Source organism: Takifugu rubripes, chromosome 4 (assembly GCF_901000725.2).
Source record: "Takifugu rubripes chromosome 4, fTakRub1.2, whole genome shotgun sequence".
Lineage (NCBI taxonomy): Eukaryota > Metazoa > Chordata > Actinopteri > Tetraodontiformes > Tetraodontidae > Takifugu > Takifugu rubripes.
In genome coordinates this window covers 2522201-2537305 of record NC_042288.1, presented here as the reverse complement: position 1 = coordinate 2537305, position 15105 = coordinate 2522201, and the positions used below count along the sequence as shown (strand labels likewise).

The following is a 15105-nucleotide window of genomic DNA, read 5'->3' as shown; positions in this document are numbered from 1 at the left end:
ACTGAACCAATTCTTTCCCAACATGTGTGCAGGTCCATCAGGTTGTGAGCATTTGCCTGCTTGAGTTACATGAAGCTCCTTTATATGGATGCAGAAAAATGAAGCTTAAATCGGATAATATTTACTGCATATAAAGTTACCTTAAGGTGATAAGTTACTTTATTACATGTTTTTCACCCATTCTAGTGAAATTAGCTATATCCCATTGACCATTTCTGTGAATTATAGAGTAAAATCACAATCCTGGATTTTTTTTTAAAGCTTTTAATATGTTTTCCCTGTTTCCTCTTCAACTCTTTCTTTTTAATAAATCACCTTCTGCAACCCTCCCTTCCCCTCTTTCTCCTCTTTCCTTCCAAATTCACTTAAGAGTTAATTGCTTCCAACAAGCTTCTCTCTCGGTGTGTCACGTTGCTCTCCGTCATGTGATGTGTGTGACGTCGTGTGTGTGTGTGTGTGTGTGTGTGTGTGTGTGTGTGTGTGTGTGCAGTTGTTTTGGGGAAAGTGAATGAGCAGGACAAGTTCAACCATCGTGTGTGGACCTCCTACAAGAGCCATGACATGCTGTGCTGCATAGCGAGATAACTCCATTTTGATGTTTGGAATCATATCACAGGGATATTTTTAAATGGCCGAGGAGCACCTAATTCCACCATCTGACCGAATCACATCGGTAAGTTTAGACGAACTGCAATGAGCAAATACGTCAGGTCTTTTTACTCACTGTTTCTAACCATTGTGACAGCATCCGCTGAGGTTTATGACCGACAGCTCAGTATCTTCAGTGTAGATGAGTCGCTGCACTGAATCATAGCCGTCAAATAGAATACTCGGGGTGAACTACTGCTCTGTCTCAAACTAGGTGACCAACTACACATTGAAAAACTGAAGATGACTGTTTTATTTATTTATTTATGATTCTTGACCATGATTTCCCGTTTGTGGTCATGGGGGGGTGCTGGGGTCCATCCCAGCTGCATAGGGGTGAAGGCAGGTCCATCCCAGGGCCCTATGTGAGCATTTGGGGGTTGGTTACTGTGCTCAAGGGTACCTCGGCGATGTTCTGGACGTGTTCTGGCACCTCCCCCTGCTACCTTTCATTTTTTGTCCGAACCGGGGCAACCCTCCACTTCAGCCCAGTCTATATATAGACAGATATGTGCAGTAGTAATACAAGAGAGGATGGAGAGTTGTAGCAACTTAACGGGCTCCTTAAAGTTCATTAAAAACTGTTGATAATTTCAGCAAGACAAACAGGCACAGAAACAAACGCAGGCTGTCACATAACATCTTCGCCGGAGGCGGTGAGGATTTGGAGGATTTGGAGGCATCATCAAACCCCCTCAGGACATAGAAAGTTCAATATGGATCAGTGTGTAAAATTCCCTTGAAGCTAGCTGACAATAAAGAGGTGACTGGATGAATTGTAATGTGCTATTTGAGTCCACCCACGGCCTTTTTATATTGGACAAACTAAAACATTACATTAAAAGTGTGATTCCGGCTGTGGCCTGTAAAATGTGTGGTGGGTTTGGCCTGGCCTGCATTTACTGCTAACAGGAGGCAAGATTAGTTTAACTTTTTACCTCGTTCAATTTAAATAGCTGTCTATAGAAAACATCTGTAATGTAAATGAATATGTGAAGGTGCATTTTAAAAAAGACCAATTATTTCCATTATTATTACTCTTCCCAGTGGGTGAAGTGAATATACAGCATGCTTTAATTTGATGCTTCTCTTTTTCTGACATGAGTCTGATGAGTCTGATGAGTCTGATAAGTCTGATGATGATGATGATGATGATGATGATGATGATGATGATGATGAAACCAAAAGGTTGGAGGGGCTGGCTGACACATCGGTGGCCTCATGCTCCGTATAAATTCCTGCCGTAGAGAGTTAATATGGACCAACAGTCGTTAGCATGTATGAGCAGAGGTCTGAAGCTGATTTATTATCCTTATACCTGTTTTAAAGCCTTAACTTACATCAGGATCAAGCAACAGCTGATGCTTTCCTTATTTCAGCCATTTTCCCTGAGACCTGTCTGGACTAAAGTCAAACTGGACCATTATTGGATGGATATTTCCACTGATCTATACCTTGGCCACTGCTGCTGCTGTGCTGCTACATCTCCTAGTTATAGGAGCATGTCCTCCATTGGGTGAACTCTTCTTCTTCTGTGTTTTACAGCAGCTGACTGCCTCCTTGTTAGCAGTGGCATTCCTCACCTCCTTCGGGAGCTCTATGCTGTATGGCTACAATCTTGCTGTGGTCAACTCTCCTGCTGGGGTACGTCTGGAATTTTAAGAATGACAAGATGGTCTGATGTTGAATCAGATCATCTAATCAGTTTAGATCACAATCTTTCACTGCCTTAGACAAATACACAGAAATCTGGGAAAAAAAGTGATTTTGACTAACTTTCCCGAAATATGTCTGATGTTGTGAAACCTAAAAGTTCCCAAATCATAAAATTGTGGCATAAACCCTCAGAACTTTAAGGGAAGTTTTTTAATTAATTATTGTGAGCTCTCTGATAATGTGTAGTAAATAGTCAGGGAACAGATTATGTGAATAAAGTCCATCTGGCTCTCACCTGAGAACTGAATCAGTGTTGAACAACTCGTGCCTTCACATGGTACAGTCATTACTACAGTCTGGGATTCCACCAGATAAGGAGCCAAATATTTCCAAAAATGGATTAAAAAAAAGACCTTGTTCTTGGTCCTGTGTGAGCCACATGATGCACAAACTACGGCTTCTTGTAAAAGAAAGGAATGCAGCCTGAATTTCTCAACCGGGTGACCTACCAAATCTGCATTAGGCCCATATAGCATCTAATAGAACATAATTAGAGTGGCTAAAACTACTCTGTAGTTCATTATACAGTAGTTACAGCTGCTATTCAGCATAAATTATACATGTATATTAGAGGTCCAGTCAATATCCTATAAAAAAAAAACAATGCAAAAAATATGTGTAAATCTCTGGTAATGATCCCGTCACCAGCCTGCCGTTGCACCAAAATGAACCACTTTGGTCACATCATTTAATTTAACTGTAATTAAGATTTATCTCGTAATTGGGGGTTGTTGGATTTATTGGATTCTATGAGTGTGTTGAATATCAAACCCTGTCCTCACAATGCAGGTACCATGTGTATTCTTCATCACACAGCCGTCAACAAATAATCTTGCTTTTCACCTTTGCCTCACCAATTTTCAGTACATAAAGGACTTTTACAACAAGACAATGATAAATCGAACTGGAGCGGCGCTCACTGAAGAGACCCTAACCATCATTTACTCGCTGACCGTATCTATCTTCGCTATCGGAGGTCTGCTGGGCTCCCTGATTGTGGGCATGCTGGTCACCCGCTTTGGCAGGTGAGACATGAGCTGCACAAGTGTGGGAGCTCTGGTCAGCAAGTGGAAGGTGCAGTGATCTCCAAAAAGCAGAAAGTGAAACAAGAAACACTCTTTTCAATATTTTAATCAATGTTAGTGTATTATTTTGGTTTGAAAAGGGGGGGATGATAAGAGGCTAAACGTTGGGCACCCCAGGAGACTTGACCTCTGGGTGAACCTCCACCAGCATCAAAGCCTGTTAGGGATCCATCGTGCTTTAGGGTTAAAGAATAGATTTAATCAAGTTCCAACAAGTCTCCTCGCTCTGTCCCATCAGGAAAGGGACGGTGGTAAAGACAACAATGCTGGTGTTTATTGCTGGTTCCCTCATGGGCTTCAGCAGGATTTGCAAGTCACCTGAGATGGTCATCATTGGCCGCTTCATCACAGGGATTCATTCTGGTGCACACACACACACACACACACACACACACACACACACACAGAGTCAGAGGGAGGTATCTCATGAGGAGTCAATTAATGAAATGTTCTCTTTTAACTGCAGGTATTTCATTAAGTGTTGTTCCAATGTACTTGGGGGAGATTGCACCTAAGAGCTTGCGGGGCTTCCTGGGTTTGGTGCCCTGTATATTCATCAGCACCGGTGTCTTCCTCGCACAGATTCTTGGCCTACATGAGCTGCTGGGGAAGGTAATCCAGCCCTGAGAAGTAATCAATCAGCCTATGAAACGTTCACAAATAAAGCTGAAACTTTTAAAATAGCATCTGTGTATTTTTTTTATTGAGGAAAACATTCTAACTAACATAACGGATCACTTCAAATGCTTCAAATAGTCCACATTTCTCATCTTTTCTGTGTGAACCAGAACAGTTGACATGTGTTACAGGAGGAGTACTGGCCCCTTTTTCTCTCAGTGGTGGTGGTGCCCACCTTTGTCCAGTTAATGCTGTTGCCATGGTTCCCAGAGAGTCCACGTTACCTCCTGATCGAAAAGGATAATATCCATGCCACCATCACAGGTCAGTATGCAAGATAAGGAAGGCTTTAGAGGAGAAAGGGAAGAAAATGAGATTATTTCAGATAAAAATCAGTGCTTGCGTACATTTTTATTTGTCTCTCTGTTTCAACTTCTGATATGGTTGTTAGCATTAGATACTTAGTAAATAATACTTAGTAAATAACGCTTAATTGGGATTCTGCATCCTGCAACATGGTGCATGGTGCAACGTGGATCTGAGGTTGTCAAGAAAGTAATCATTTTGTCCTCTGAATCTGAATAAAACGGCTATTTTTAAGGGAGAGCCAACTCAATATGCTAATATTTCCTCCTACAATGGGCATCATTGTAGTAACCACGGTTGTAAACCCAAGTTCTCAGTTCCGTGTCCGAACCGCGCTGCTCCCTGTCCTGTCTCTCAGCCCTGAAATGGTACAGAGCCAACTGCAACATCCAGGCAGAGATCGAGGAGATGCAGGAGGAGCAGCGCTCCCTGTCAACGCTGGAGACTCTGTCAGTATGGAAACTGGTGCGGGACGACACGGTCCGCTGGCAGGTGCTCAGCGTGGTGGTCATCAACATCGGCATGCAGCTGTCAAGCATCGATGCCGTGAGTTAACAGTAACAGCTCCCGCTTCATTCTTGCCTTCACATCTGGCTGTAGCAAAGCAGAAGGAAGGATCTAAAAAGGAATTCCCTCTCTTTCCCTCTGCATGTCTCAGATCTGGTTCTATACCAACGACATCTTTGAGAATGCAGGGATCCCGCCACCAGAGATCCCCTACACCACGGCAGGAACAGGAATTATCGAGATCGTCGCTGCACTCGTCGGGGTAAACCTGAAAATTAGAGTATTTAACATAGATGTGTGTGTGTGTTAGGGAATTTAACTGCCTAATGCCTCTCGATATTGACATTGTAGTTAAAGGTTAGGTGTAAAGCGTGAAGTCAAAACAGACAAGTTCCTCCCACACGGGGTGTCTTAAACATAAGATATCCAGCTGGAAATTTAAGATGAGGTCCTGACTGCTCACAGGTCCCACGTTAAATAAAATTAAAAACCTCTGTTAATTTAACCTACAGGAAATCCCCAAACTTGACCTCATTCAGCTTTACATTTGCCCTTAACTCATTCAGCCCTCAGCAGTATGTATTAAACATCCTGGTGTGGTGATCAGGTGACAGTCATGTGACTGGGACAGGAAGTGTCCTGGTGGAAAATGGTGGAATCGCCTGCATGTGAAAATTGAACTAAGGCGCTCATTGAAAACGGATGTTTTTTTAATAGCAAAGGTCACTTCAGATCCATGTAACTGTTCCAGAGCTGATGTAATTAATACATCAAGAAGGGGGGGGGGGCTATAAGCTTGTGTCTAAGACAACTACTTTAATACTCTATTACATTTGGTTCCATAAATGCAAAAATTGATGAATCACCTTCTTTTATTTGATAAGATATCACGACTTATTTTCCGTTTCAGTTGCCGTTTCTGTTGTGACGATAAAGCAGGAAAATGCTGGTCGATGTGTAGCAGCCTGCTCGGTCACAGCAGAGAACAGCTTAATAAATTCAAATGTGGACCAGAAATAAGTTTTAACATTGTTTATAAAGAATTTTGATAATTCAAATGTGTTTGTTATGGGGCTTTTTTGCATTTTATGTGTACAAAGTCTCATTTTGATAACCTCACGGCCCATAAAGACCTGGCCTGTGGTGCACCCCCATCAGTTTCCTTTGGGTTAATAATATTCTGTGTAACTGACCTGAGTTCTTCTCTGTCCGCAGTGTTTCACCATAGAAAAGTTGGGGCGGAGGCCTCTGATGATTGGAGGGTTTGCAGTGATGGGCGTGTGCAGCGTTGGAATCACAGTGGCCTTCAGTTTACAGGCGCGTTCATGCTCGCATCCATATCTGCGCATGTTCTTGCTTTCCAGTGTCTCTTCCTTGACTGCTTTAACCCTTTCGGGGTCACGGAGAGGCTGGCACAGCATGTGGATGAAGGCGGGGTACACCCCTCAATGAGTTGCCAGCTAATCACCGGGTCCTGTCTGAGCTTTTGAGGGTTGGGTATCTTGCTCAAAGGTATCTCGGCAGTGCTCTGAAGGCTTCCTGGCCCAACCCTAACCAGAACCAGAGTCTCAAGTTCTGTCCGCACCGGTGATTGACAGTGTTAAGTTAATATGAACAGAAGAGAGCTCTTGAGTCACCTGGTCTGTGCCAAGTGGTGCCGTTGAAGCCTACAGCGTCCGTCCTGCTTGAAACAGTGATGAAGCGAAGCTACACAGAAGCGCCGTCTTTATTAGCTGCTGCAGAGATGGCAGTTTGGGAGCTGAAGAAAGACGAATGACACCTCCTTTATCGGGGGAAGAGTATCCGCGAACATCTGTCTCCTTCACTTGAAGCTGGCAGGACGCGTTCCACTGCAGTCCCGCAGATCTGATGATTCCCATGAAGATAAACAGAGCTGGATATTCATTGCTTCTTCACGGTTCATCTCCCCACAGGCTCAGCTGTCATTCATGCGCTACATCAGTGTCTGCTGTGTGATCGGCATCATCGCTGGCTTCTGTATTGGTCCAGGCAAGTCGCTCTCTAACCCTAACCCTATTTTCAATGATCAGAATTGAATTGTTTAGCATATAAATAATATATTAGCTTTAGCTAATTAGCTATATAATGAAAAATCCTGAAAATGTTTGGTTCTTATACATACACAAATACAAATAATCTTTCCACTCCTAACATTGCGTGAGAATAATGTGGTAAAGTGAAGTTAGCAGTTAGGTTGTCAAACCTTCCATGTTGCTTGAATATCTGTAATCCAGGAATCCAAAGGTAACAAGTAGACTAAAGCCTAATGTCTAATGGAGACAGATGGAACTACTGTCGCAGAAAAACTGCCCCTGAAGGTGCTTTGTTATAAAATGGCTCTCTCTTCAGGTCAATTGGTGCAATGACGCCTTCTGTGGACCTAAAACTGTTTCTTCCACAGTGACAAATACGCCCATAAATGTTAATGTATGCAATTATGCATTTTCTGGGTAATTCGCGTTCATTTTTCTCTATAAAAGAGAGACAAATGCGTTTTTAATGATATAACAGAATAATGAAAGAGGAGCAGGCGAACACGCTGTCATTGATATATTTGATTCTCATCTAGGCAGCGTTGTTGGTTCATTTTGCTTCTCTAATTGGCATCACATGAGCTCTGTTGTTGAAAGGAAATCTACATATGATTCTCTACCAATGTTTTACATGGACAGAGAATATTTGATGCTCTATCAAGCAGCATAATGAGCCAGTTCCGTTGTGGACAACATCGTACCTATAGACTACACACATGTGATTTATAAGCATCATCTGGGTTTGCGATGGTTTTAAAAGGTTTCAGTTTGTGGTGTTTGATTGGTTTATTCATCCAAACCAGAAAAGAGGGTTCTGTCTGTTTTTAGCATCACTGTTGCGTTTGTTTCCAGCGGGGGTCCCGTTCCTGATAACTGCGGAGCTGTTCAAACAATCCCACCGCCCAGCAGCCTACATAATTGGAGGTTCGCTTAACTGGGTGTCCAACTTCACTGTGGGCTTCATCTTCCCTTTCATGCAGGTGAGAGCCGTGACTCCAAACCAAACAGGTGGGCTGCAGGTTCCAGGATGCCTGAAATGTGTCGTGTCCCTTCTCTGTTACGCACTCATGCTGGTTGTGGTCTCATCAAGCAACCTTGTCTTCCAGACAGGAAGTAACCCTTGTAACAAAACAACTTCTTGAATTGTTTGAATGTAACTCATCTGGTTTGCTGTGAAAGGTGTTTAAAAATGTTGACAGCAGATGGACGGGAGAGCTTTTAAATGCAACATTTTGTGAGGAATGATGGTAAAAATCCCAATTTCTGGGTGTATTCATGTTTATATTTGGTTCCAGGACAAAAAGGGTGACTGGTGCCGGTGTTGGTGCAGTGGTTTAATTGCAACTTCATTTCAGATCCACAGTTTAATGTGCTTCCGTGAAACATTTAATGCCTTTCCTACATCAAATACTGATCTTTTGCTGATCTGTTCTGCTTTTGTCTCCTCTTCGCTGCCCCTCCAGATGAGCGCTGGTGCTTACAGCTACCTGGTGTTCGCCACTGTTTGCTTCTCAGTGGCCATCTACGTCTACTTCATTATTCCAGAGACCAAAAACAAAACTTTCATGGAAATCAGCCAAATGTTCTCCAGGAAGCAGCCAATCATGGACACCCAGGGCCTCATCCTGGGGGACCAGCTGCAGCTGAAGAAGATGAACGGCTACGGAGGCCTCGAGAACGCATCCCTGGACTTCAACAGCTCTTCCTCTTACCGTAACTGACGTTCCGCCTGTCCCTGTGGCTGAACGGCCCTAAATTATATCACACTCTTCTGATTTGCACATAGAATCTTAAAAAAAAAAAGAAAAAACCTGCCTCAACTGACCGAGTTGCACAAATTCTTTTATATACATGATGTCCCCAAATTGAGATCTGAAGCTCTTGTACTGTTGTCGTTATGAATTGGAGAGAGTATAAATATAAGTTTAACCCTTTAACATATACTTACTATGGTCTCACTAGGATGCAGCCTGTAGAGATGAAAATACTCCCAAGGAAAAACACAACCTCTCCGTCAATTCTGTTTTTCAGTCCTAATTTTTTCCATATTATACCATTAATGGAAAACCTATGGAAAATACCCCCACACATTATTTTAAGGATTAACACTATTAGATGTATTAAATGCCTATACTTTTCTGTAAATATGGTTACAAAATTAAAGATATTTATTCAAGCTTTTAACTCCAAATATAATTGAACTTAAGGAAGGAAGCGCCTAAAGGAAACTGACACCGCGCATGTTCAACACATATGAGCGTGACACCCCATCGGAGCATTTTGTCGGATTATTTGGAGATTACCTCTTCATTAACAGTTCCCATTGGATGTTCATGGATGTTCTCGCCTACCTCTGAGTCTCCGGGTTTATATTCCTGTGTGTTGAACTGGGGTCATTGACTCAGTTGTTTTTATATTATTTCAGCCTTCATTAAAAGTAGACGTGACCTTCAACTTGCTCCTCAATGCACAGTCGACTTTAAATATTTGAACTAATTGGGCTTTAACATTCAGAAAAAAACTACTTTGGTTGTTTGTTTGTTCTGTTTTTTTTTAACATTTCTTCATGATTAAAATTTATCATTAATATTTGATTCAAGATTGCTGAAAAGTCAACGAGCTTTAGAGTCAAATTGACTTTAATCACACTCTTTATATGTCTGCTGTAGAACTGGGAGATATTTTGAATTTCCTCTGGTTGCCTCGTTCCCATCAAAAACATCATTTGTTTCATATTACAGAAAGTGTGAGATATTGATGCAAACAAATAAATAAATAATATTGGACTTTTAACTTTGTAATAGCTAAAGATCAGATGGCATGCTTCCTGTCCTCGTATAGAAGATATGTCACATGTTTCTTTTATGTAGAAAGTATTATTTTACGGTTTTACTGTCATTAAATCTCTCTTGAATTGCTGTTAGTGGGGTGAACGTAACGTAATACTGTTATGGTCATTTTATTTAATGTACGTTTTGGGATTTATGATCCCCAAAAGGAACATTCTTATAAATAATCCATAATCAATTCCTTTTTGTATTTTTGTGCCATTTTATACATTTAGACGAGGACACAAAGATGAATCTAATTCATATTTTTATTGTTTTTAATTTGCAGATTATCTTTGGGAGCCTCTTCCTCAACCTTTGACACGTGTTGTTACCGTGCGTCGCCGGCAGGTGGCGCTTACCGATAATGATAGAACCAGTTGTCCCAGCAAAGAGGCGTCATCTGTCACCTGTCAGCTATTAAACTTGAGGATGAGACGAGTTTTTACTGCATAAAGCTTATGTTAAGGCTACATTAGATTTTTCTTCTAACTTACATCAGTCTCAAGACGATCCAAACACAATAAAAAACATGGGTGCATCTTTGGTCCATGTGCACACTGCAATAACACCCATCCAAATACAAAACTAGAAAACAAGACTCAGGTTATATGTGAGCAGACTGGGGGTAAACAAAACTTGACACATGAAACACGAATTTACAATAAACCTGAACAGATCCTGAGCGTAACAGTAACGAAGGTTCATGTCTGCAGAGCAATTTATCGAGGTCGAAAGTTGATTTATGTTGTGCTGCTAGAAAAGTCTCACGTTCCTTTAAGGTGATCACAGACTGCTTCGCGCCTCTGAAACAAAGAACAAATCAGTCCTCGTGTCTCACACATTACAGGCGGTACAGCCTGTGTGTCTCTGGCAGATAGTTGCTAAACATGACACTTCTGTGCCACAGGTTGTTAGCGGTCATACAGCCAGGTCACATGATTATTCATGATGGAGCGTCACAAAAAACGGCTCTGTGGTTACACATTATAGCCCCATATAAATACCTACAGTACAGGGGAGAGATGAGGCCTCCGGCCAGCCCACGGAGGCTGCAGGAGTAACTCATGCTTAAAGAATCATCATTAGAAAGTATCAGAATTCACAGTACAGATACCACAATAGCTTTACCCAGCAGCAGCAGCTGCTATGAATTGCAGGTTGGATGCTCAAAGGTGTGTGTTGTGACAAGAAACGGCTACTGCCAAGAGGACTGTGTGTAGAGCTCTAATCAGAATGAGGTCAGAACAGTTGGACTTCAGAAGTCTCCACAGTTCAGGAAGTTTATAAGTCAGAGGAATTCTTCACAAGCTTCCTGTTAATGTAAAAGAAATAGTAAAAGAACACACAGCTCCATCATGGTGTATTTCAGGTGCCCCTTTGACTGTAAAAGATGGACTCTGCTCTTCAGGACACATTGCTGGTTGAGGGATTTTGAAGAACTGTAATAACAGTAGGTAATAATCATTTGTGAATTGTGTTCTGTTTCTTTTGTTTTACATAATCTAAGAACATTCGGTGCATCTGCTTCAAATGTCTCCATAGAGTAAATTAATGACTATTTTTATTAGTGAAACTTGAAAGTTCCATATCAAAGGCGGTGTATGGTTTGTCCCCAAATATAGAGCTGTGCTGCAGAGCTAGCAGAGGGTGGGGGTGAGGGAGGGGGTATCGTGAGCCTGTTTTAAATGTTAATCAACACCACCTCACCCCCAGGCTACAGACAGGAGCACAGATGCTTGAATGCTAATGCAGAGGGCCAATAAGCATCCAGAACTGGGCCAGTTTCTGTCGACTGTTCCGCTACTCACATGTTTATTCTCCCACATCATTAAATCTGGGCAAATGTGGATTGTGGCCTTTTATTCCTCAATGAATGTGAGTTAGGGCTTTTTCCACCTGCTGGCTTTGATGTAGACCAGCAGTGTGTGTGTGTGTGTGTGTGTGTGTGTGTGTGTGTGTGTGTGTGTGTGTGTGTGTGAAAATAAGGTTATTGTCAGGGTCAAAGGTTAATGATTAACCATTTAAGAGGTCCCTAACAATGCCAGGTATGTTTTTTTTAACTGCCACTGCATGACGGACGGACGGACAGACAGACAGACAGACAGACAGACAGACAGACAGACAGACAGACAGACAGACAGACAGACAGACAGACAGACAGATAGATAGATAGATAGATAGATAGATAGATAGATAGATAGATAGATAGATAGATAGATAGATAGATAGATAGATAGATAGATAGATAGATATACTTATTACACGTGCAGTAGAGCATTAGTACAATATTCACCTGTAAGGTGGTGCTTTGCTTTACTACCTTTGTCGATGCTCCATTTCACCGTTTGAACATTCAGATCAGCACCAGGATCGACATGCTGCTATGATGCGACTGCTGATGAAAGCACCACTAGTGGGCACTGTTGGTGTGTTGGAAACCTGCGTTTTCACCACCACAGAACAAAGCAGCAGGTGTGTCACAGACAAATGTGGGAACGAGAAGTCGTCGTTAAAGTTCCGTCAGATTGGGGGCCTGCCCGGACCCTCAGACTTGCCCTGGCTCCCGGGAGTTTCCTCTCGTTTGATCACAACAATTATTACTCTGCAGGCTCACAACGACGTCAGAGCCACCCGCCTCCATTCACTGGCAAACACGACGCAGACAAGTTATTACTCTGTTCATTTACGACCTCCAAAACAGCCAATACACCAATACGTGGCTCAATACGCAAGGCCGCCCTCGGTGTCTGTGACCTGTTGTGCAGGGGCAGTTTACCTTGAAACTTATTTGAAGTCATTGTATCAGAAGTGGCTCATTGTGTAGCCGACCCTCATCTCAAAAAGAAGCAACAGTTCACAACTACCTGCAATGGTGGATCCCCCAATGCAGCTCAAAAGGGAGAGTGTCTGCCTCTGTGAATAACAATGCACCAGTTTCCCAGTTGCGGCCTCTGTGTTTGGTCCCTGGGATCTCACGGTGCACTGTTCTATGGGGCCCTATGAAGGCTTCTTTTACGGTCGCTAATACACGAAAAGCAACAATGGCAGGTCCAACACTTGCTCCTGAGACTCGAGCGGGCTTGTAAAAATGCACTCAGCTGTGGATTTTGGGGAGCTCAGTAGCTTTTTGTTGGGTGCAGATCTCCAGTTGAGCCTGTTTGAAGTAACCGTCCACAACTAACGGAGTTTCAATGAGCTGCTGATGGAAACATGATAGAGTTCTGCTCAGTTATTGTGATGGTTACATCCTCTATACTGGTCACTCCTGCTCTGTTCACTGTGCATTTCTGTACAAGATTATTTTAAACATGAACATCAATCTGACTTTATATGGAGAGAATACATATGTTAATACCTTTATTCAAAGTGTCAATAGGATGTGATTTAATTACAATAACATTTAACCTTGATCTTAGATCGGATTAAAATGCACAATTGATTATAGTTATCCAGTCATAGACCATAACAATCAAACATGTACAAAGAAATTCAAAATGACGTTCAAATTGACACAAAGTCAGACTGGTGATGGAGAGACGTTTGTCCCACCCCAGATCTGAGGACGATTTACTGGGAAACTAACTTAGAAATGCATTTATCATGTCATTTAAATGTAAACATTATCGTTTTTGTATTTCGTACAGAGGATGTAAAGAGGCCTCAGTCCTAATAATTATGGATTTTCTTCTTCCACATTGGCTTCTAATGATTTGACATATATTGTAATTGAAAGAATTAGATCCATGTATTGGCTTTGTAAACCATGAAATGCTGTATCTTTAGAAGACCGGTCGAGTGAGGCAGGATTTGCAGACTTCTTGCGCATTCACGGCATCTATGAAACCTGGTCAAAGGCTTTGAGGTCTTTGAGGGAGCAATAAACAAAACCAAGGGAATGTTGAGAGCAGACATGCAGATATTTCAGCCTATATGTCAATAGCATGTTTCTTTTCATACTAATTATGCATGCAGACTGCAAGCAGAAGGAATAGAATACAAGATCCTCCCTGATCAATGGATTCAAAGTTTGGGAAAGGTCACATTGATACGTTGCTCTTGTAACATCAACAGTACAATAACAGGTTCAGAAAGAATGATATGCAGTATTTATTACTGTTAATATCTGAATCTCATATCAGAATTTCTCGCCATCTCAGAAGCTGTTGCTTCTAAATAGACGTTGGTTTTAAATGTCCTTTCTCCCCTTTAATCCGTTATTGTAAAGATTTGCTGCACGGGGCAGCTCATTTATGGCATAAAAACAAGCACAATTCTTGGCTGTACCTTCATTTGCATTGTTTCTACTCACTCTTCCAATGAAAAACCAGTTGTTTGCTTTTTCACTACAACCAGGCTGATAGTTCTAATAGCAATAATAATAATAAATGTAAATAACATCATTCCATTAGAGGTTCTCATAGAAGCACCAGACTACTGATCAAAGGTGAAGGAACGTAACTCCTGGAGGTGTTGATGGACTCTTACAACACTGGTATTTCAGGTTTCTCTGGGCATTGTTGGTGCCCACTGCAGGTAGGAACCAGACAGCCCCACACTGAAAACACAATCCCTTTAAATGTAGATGCCACACTTCCCACTGACAACATATTCAATTCAATTTCCCCACGGGGATGAATAAAGTACATCTTAATCTTAATCTTAATATGATTCCACTGGCAGGTCGGTGACTCTATCCAGGCAGGCAGGCAGGCAGGTACTTCATTCATCCCCAAAAGTAAATTCAACTGCGTCGCACCTCATCAAAACATAAAAACAGCATCAACACTTACAACCAGACAACAAGAGCACATTGGAATGAAAATATGACACAAACTAAAATTGTGCAAAGTCCAAAATGGCGTAGTTCAGGAGATGATTAACCTTGATATCCTTCAGTTGATTCAGGGTGGTCCACGCCCCGACAGAGTGTAGTGGGTCAAGTCTCGTCATTTTTGTCCAGCTTATCCAATCGATCGGTGTTTTTGTCTAAGGTTGCCTCCCCAACACCCTGCTGCTGTTCCACCATGTGGTGGAACATGGTCATCATCTCCTCACGCATGTCAAAGGATCTTGATGTCCACAGAAAGGACAGACTGCTCTGCCCCTTCATGCCAAGGGTATCATTCATGTGGGAACAGTCCAGCGATGACCTCTAGATATTTGTAGGCGTGCACCAGCTCAGTGTTATTTAGATGTCCCTTCCCTTGACAATAAATAGGAATTTAACATGAAAATGAAATAATTTCCTATATTTATTGTAGCTTTTGGAAAATTTAAGTG

The 15105-nt window shown here is 42.0% G+C and overlaps 1 protein-coding gene and 1 long non-coding RNA gene across 2 annotated transcripts; one reads left to right on the top strand and one right to left on the bottom strand.

Annotated features, from left to right (window-relative positions):
• Nucleotides 1-494: 494 nt before the first annotated feature.
• Nucleotides 495-10019, top strand: slc2a15a (solute carrier family 2 member 15a). The gene is made up of 12 exons (XM_003963629.3): nt 495-673; nt 2194-2292; nt 3229-3389; nt 3688-3812; nt 3916-4061; nt 4259-4391; nt 4792-4979; nt 5092-5202; nt 6156-6257; nt 6875-6950; nt 7847-7974; nt 8458-10019. Exons 1-12 carry the CDS (start codon nt 629-631, stop codon nt 8713-8715), a joined length of 1572 nt encoding a protein of 523 aa, XP_003963678.1. The 5' UTR covers nt 495-628; the 3' UTR covers nt 8716-10019.
• Nucleotides 3961-6935, bottom strand: LOC115249695 (uncharacterized). The gene is made up of 3 exons (XR_003888378.1): nt 6134-6935; nt 4303-4414; nt 3961-4072 (listed from the first exon to the last, which is right to left on the bottom strand). It is a non-coding gene; the product is annotated as an uncharacterized lncRNA (long non-coding RNA).
• Nucleotides 10020-15105: the final 5086 nt, after the last annotated feature.

Bases quoted from the DNA above. Each gene is read 5' to 3' on its own strand.
- slc2a15a (XM_003963629.3), top strand. From the start codon at position 629: ATGGCCGAGGAGCACCTAATTCCACCATCTGACCGAATCACATCG. The intron at 674-2,193 runs GTAAGTTTAGAC...TGTGTTTTACAG, and splicing joins CATCTGACCGAATCACATCG to CAGCTGACTGCCTCCTTGTT. The intron at 6,951-7,846 runs GCAAGTCGCTCT...GTTTGTTTCCAG, and splicing joins TGGCTTCTGTATTGGTCCAG to CGGGGGTCCCGTTCCTGATA.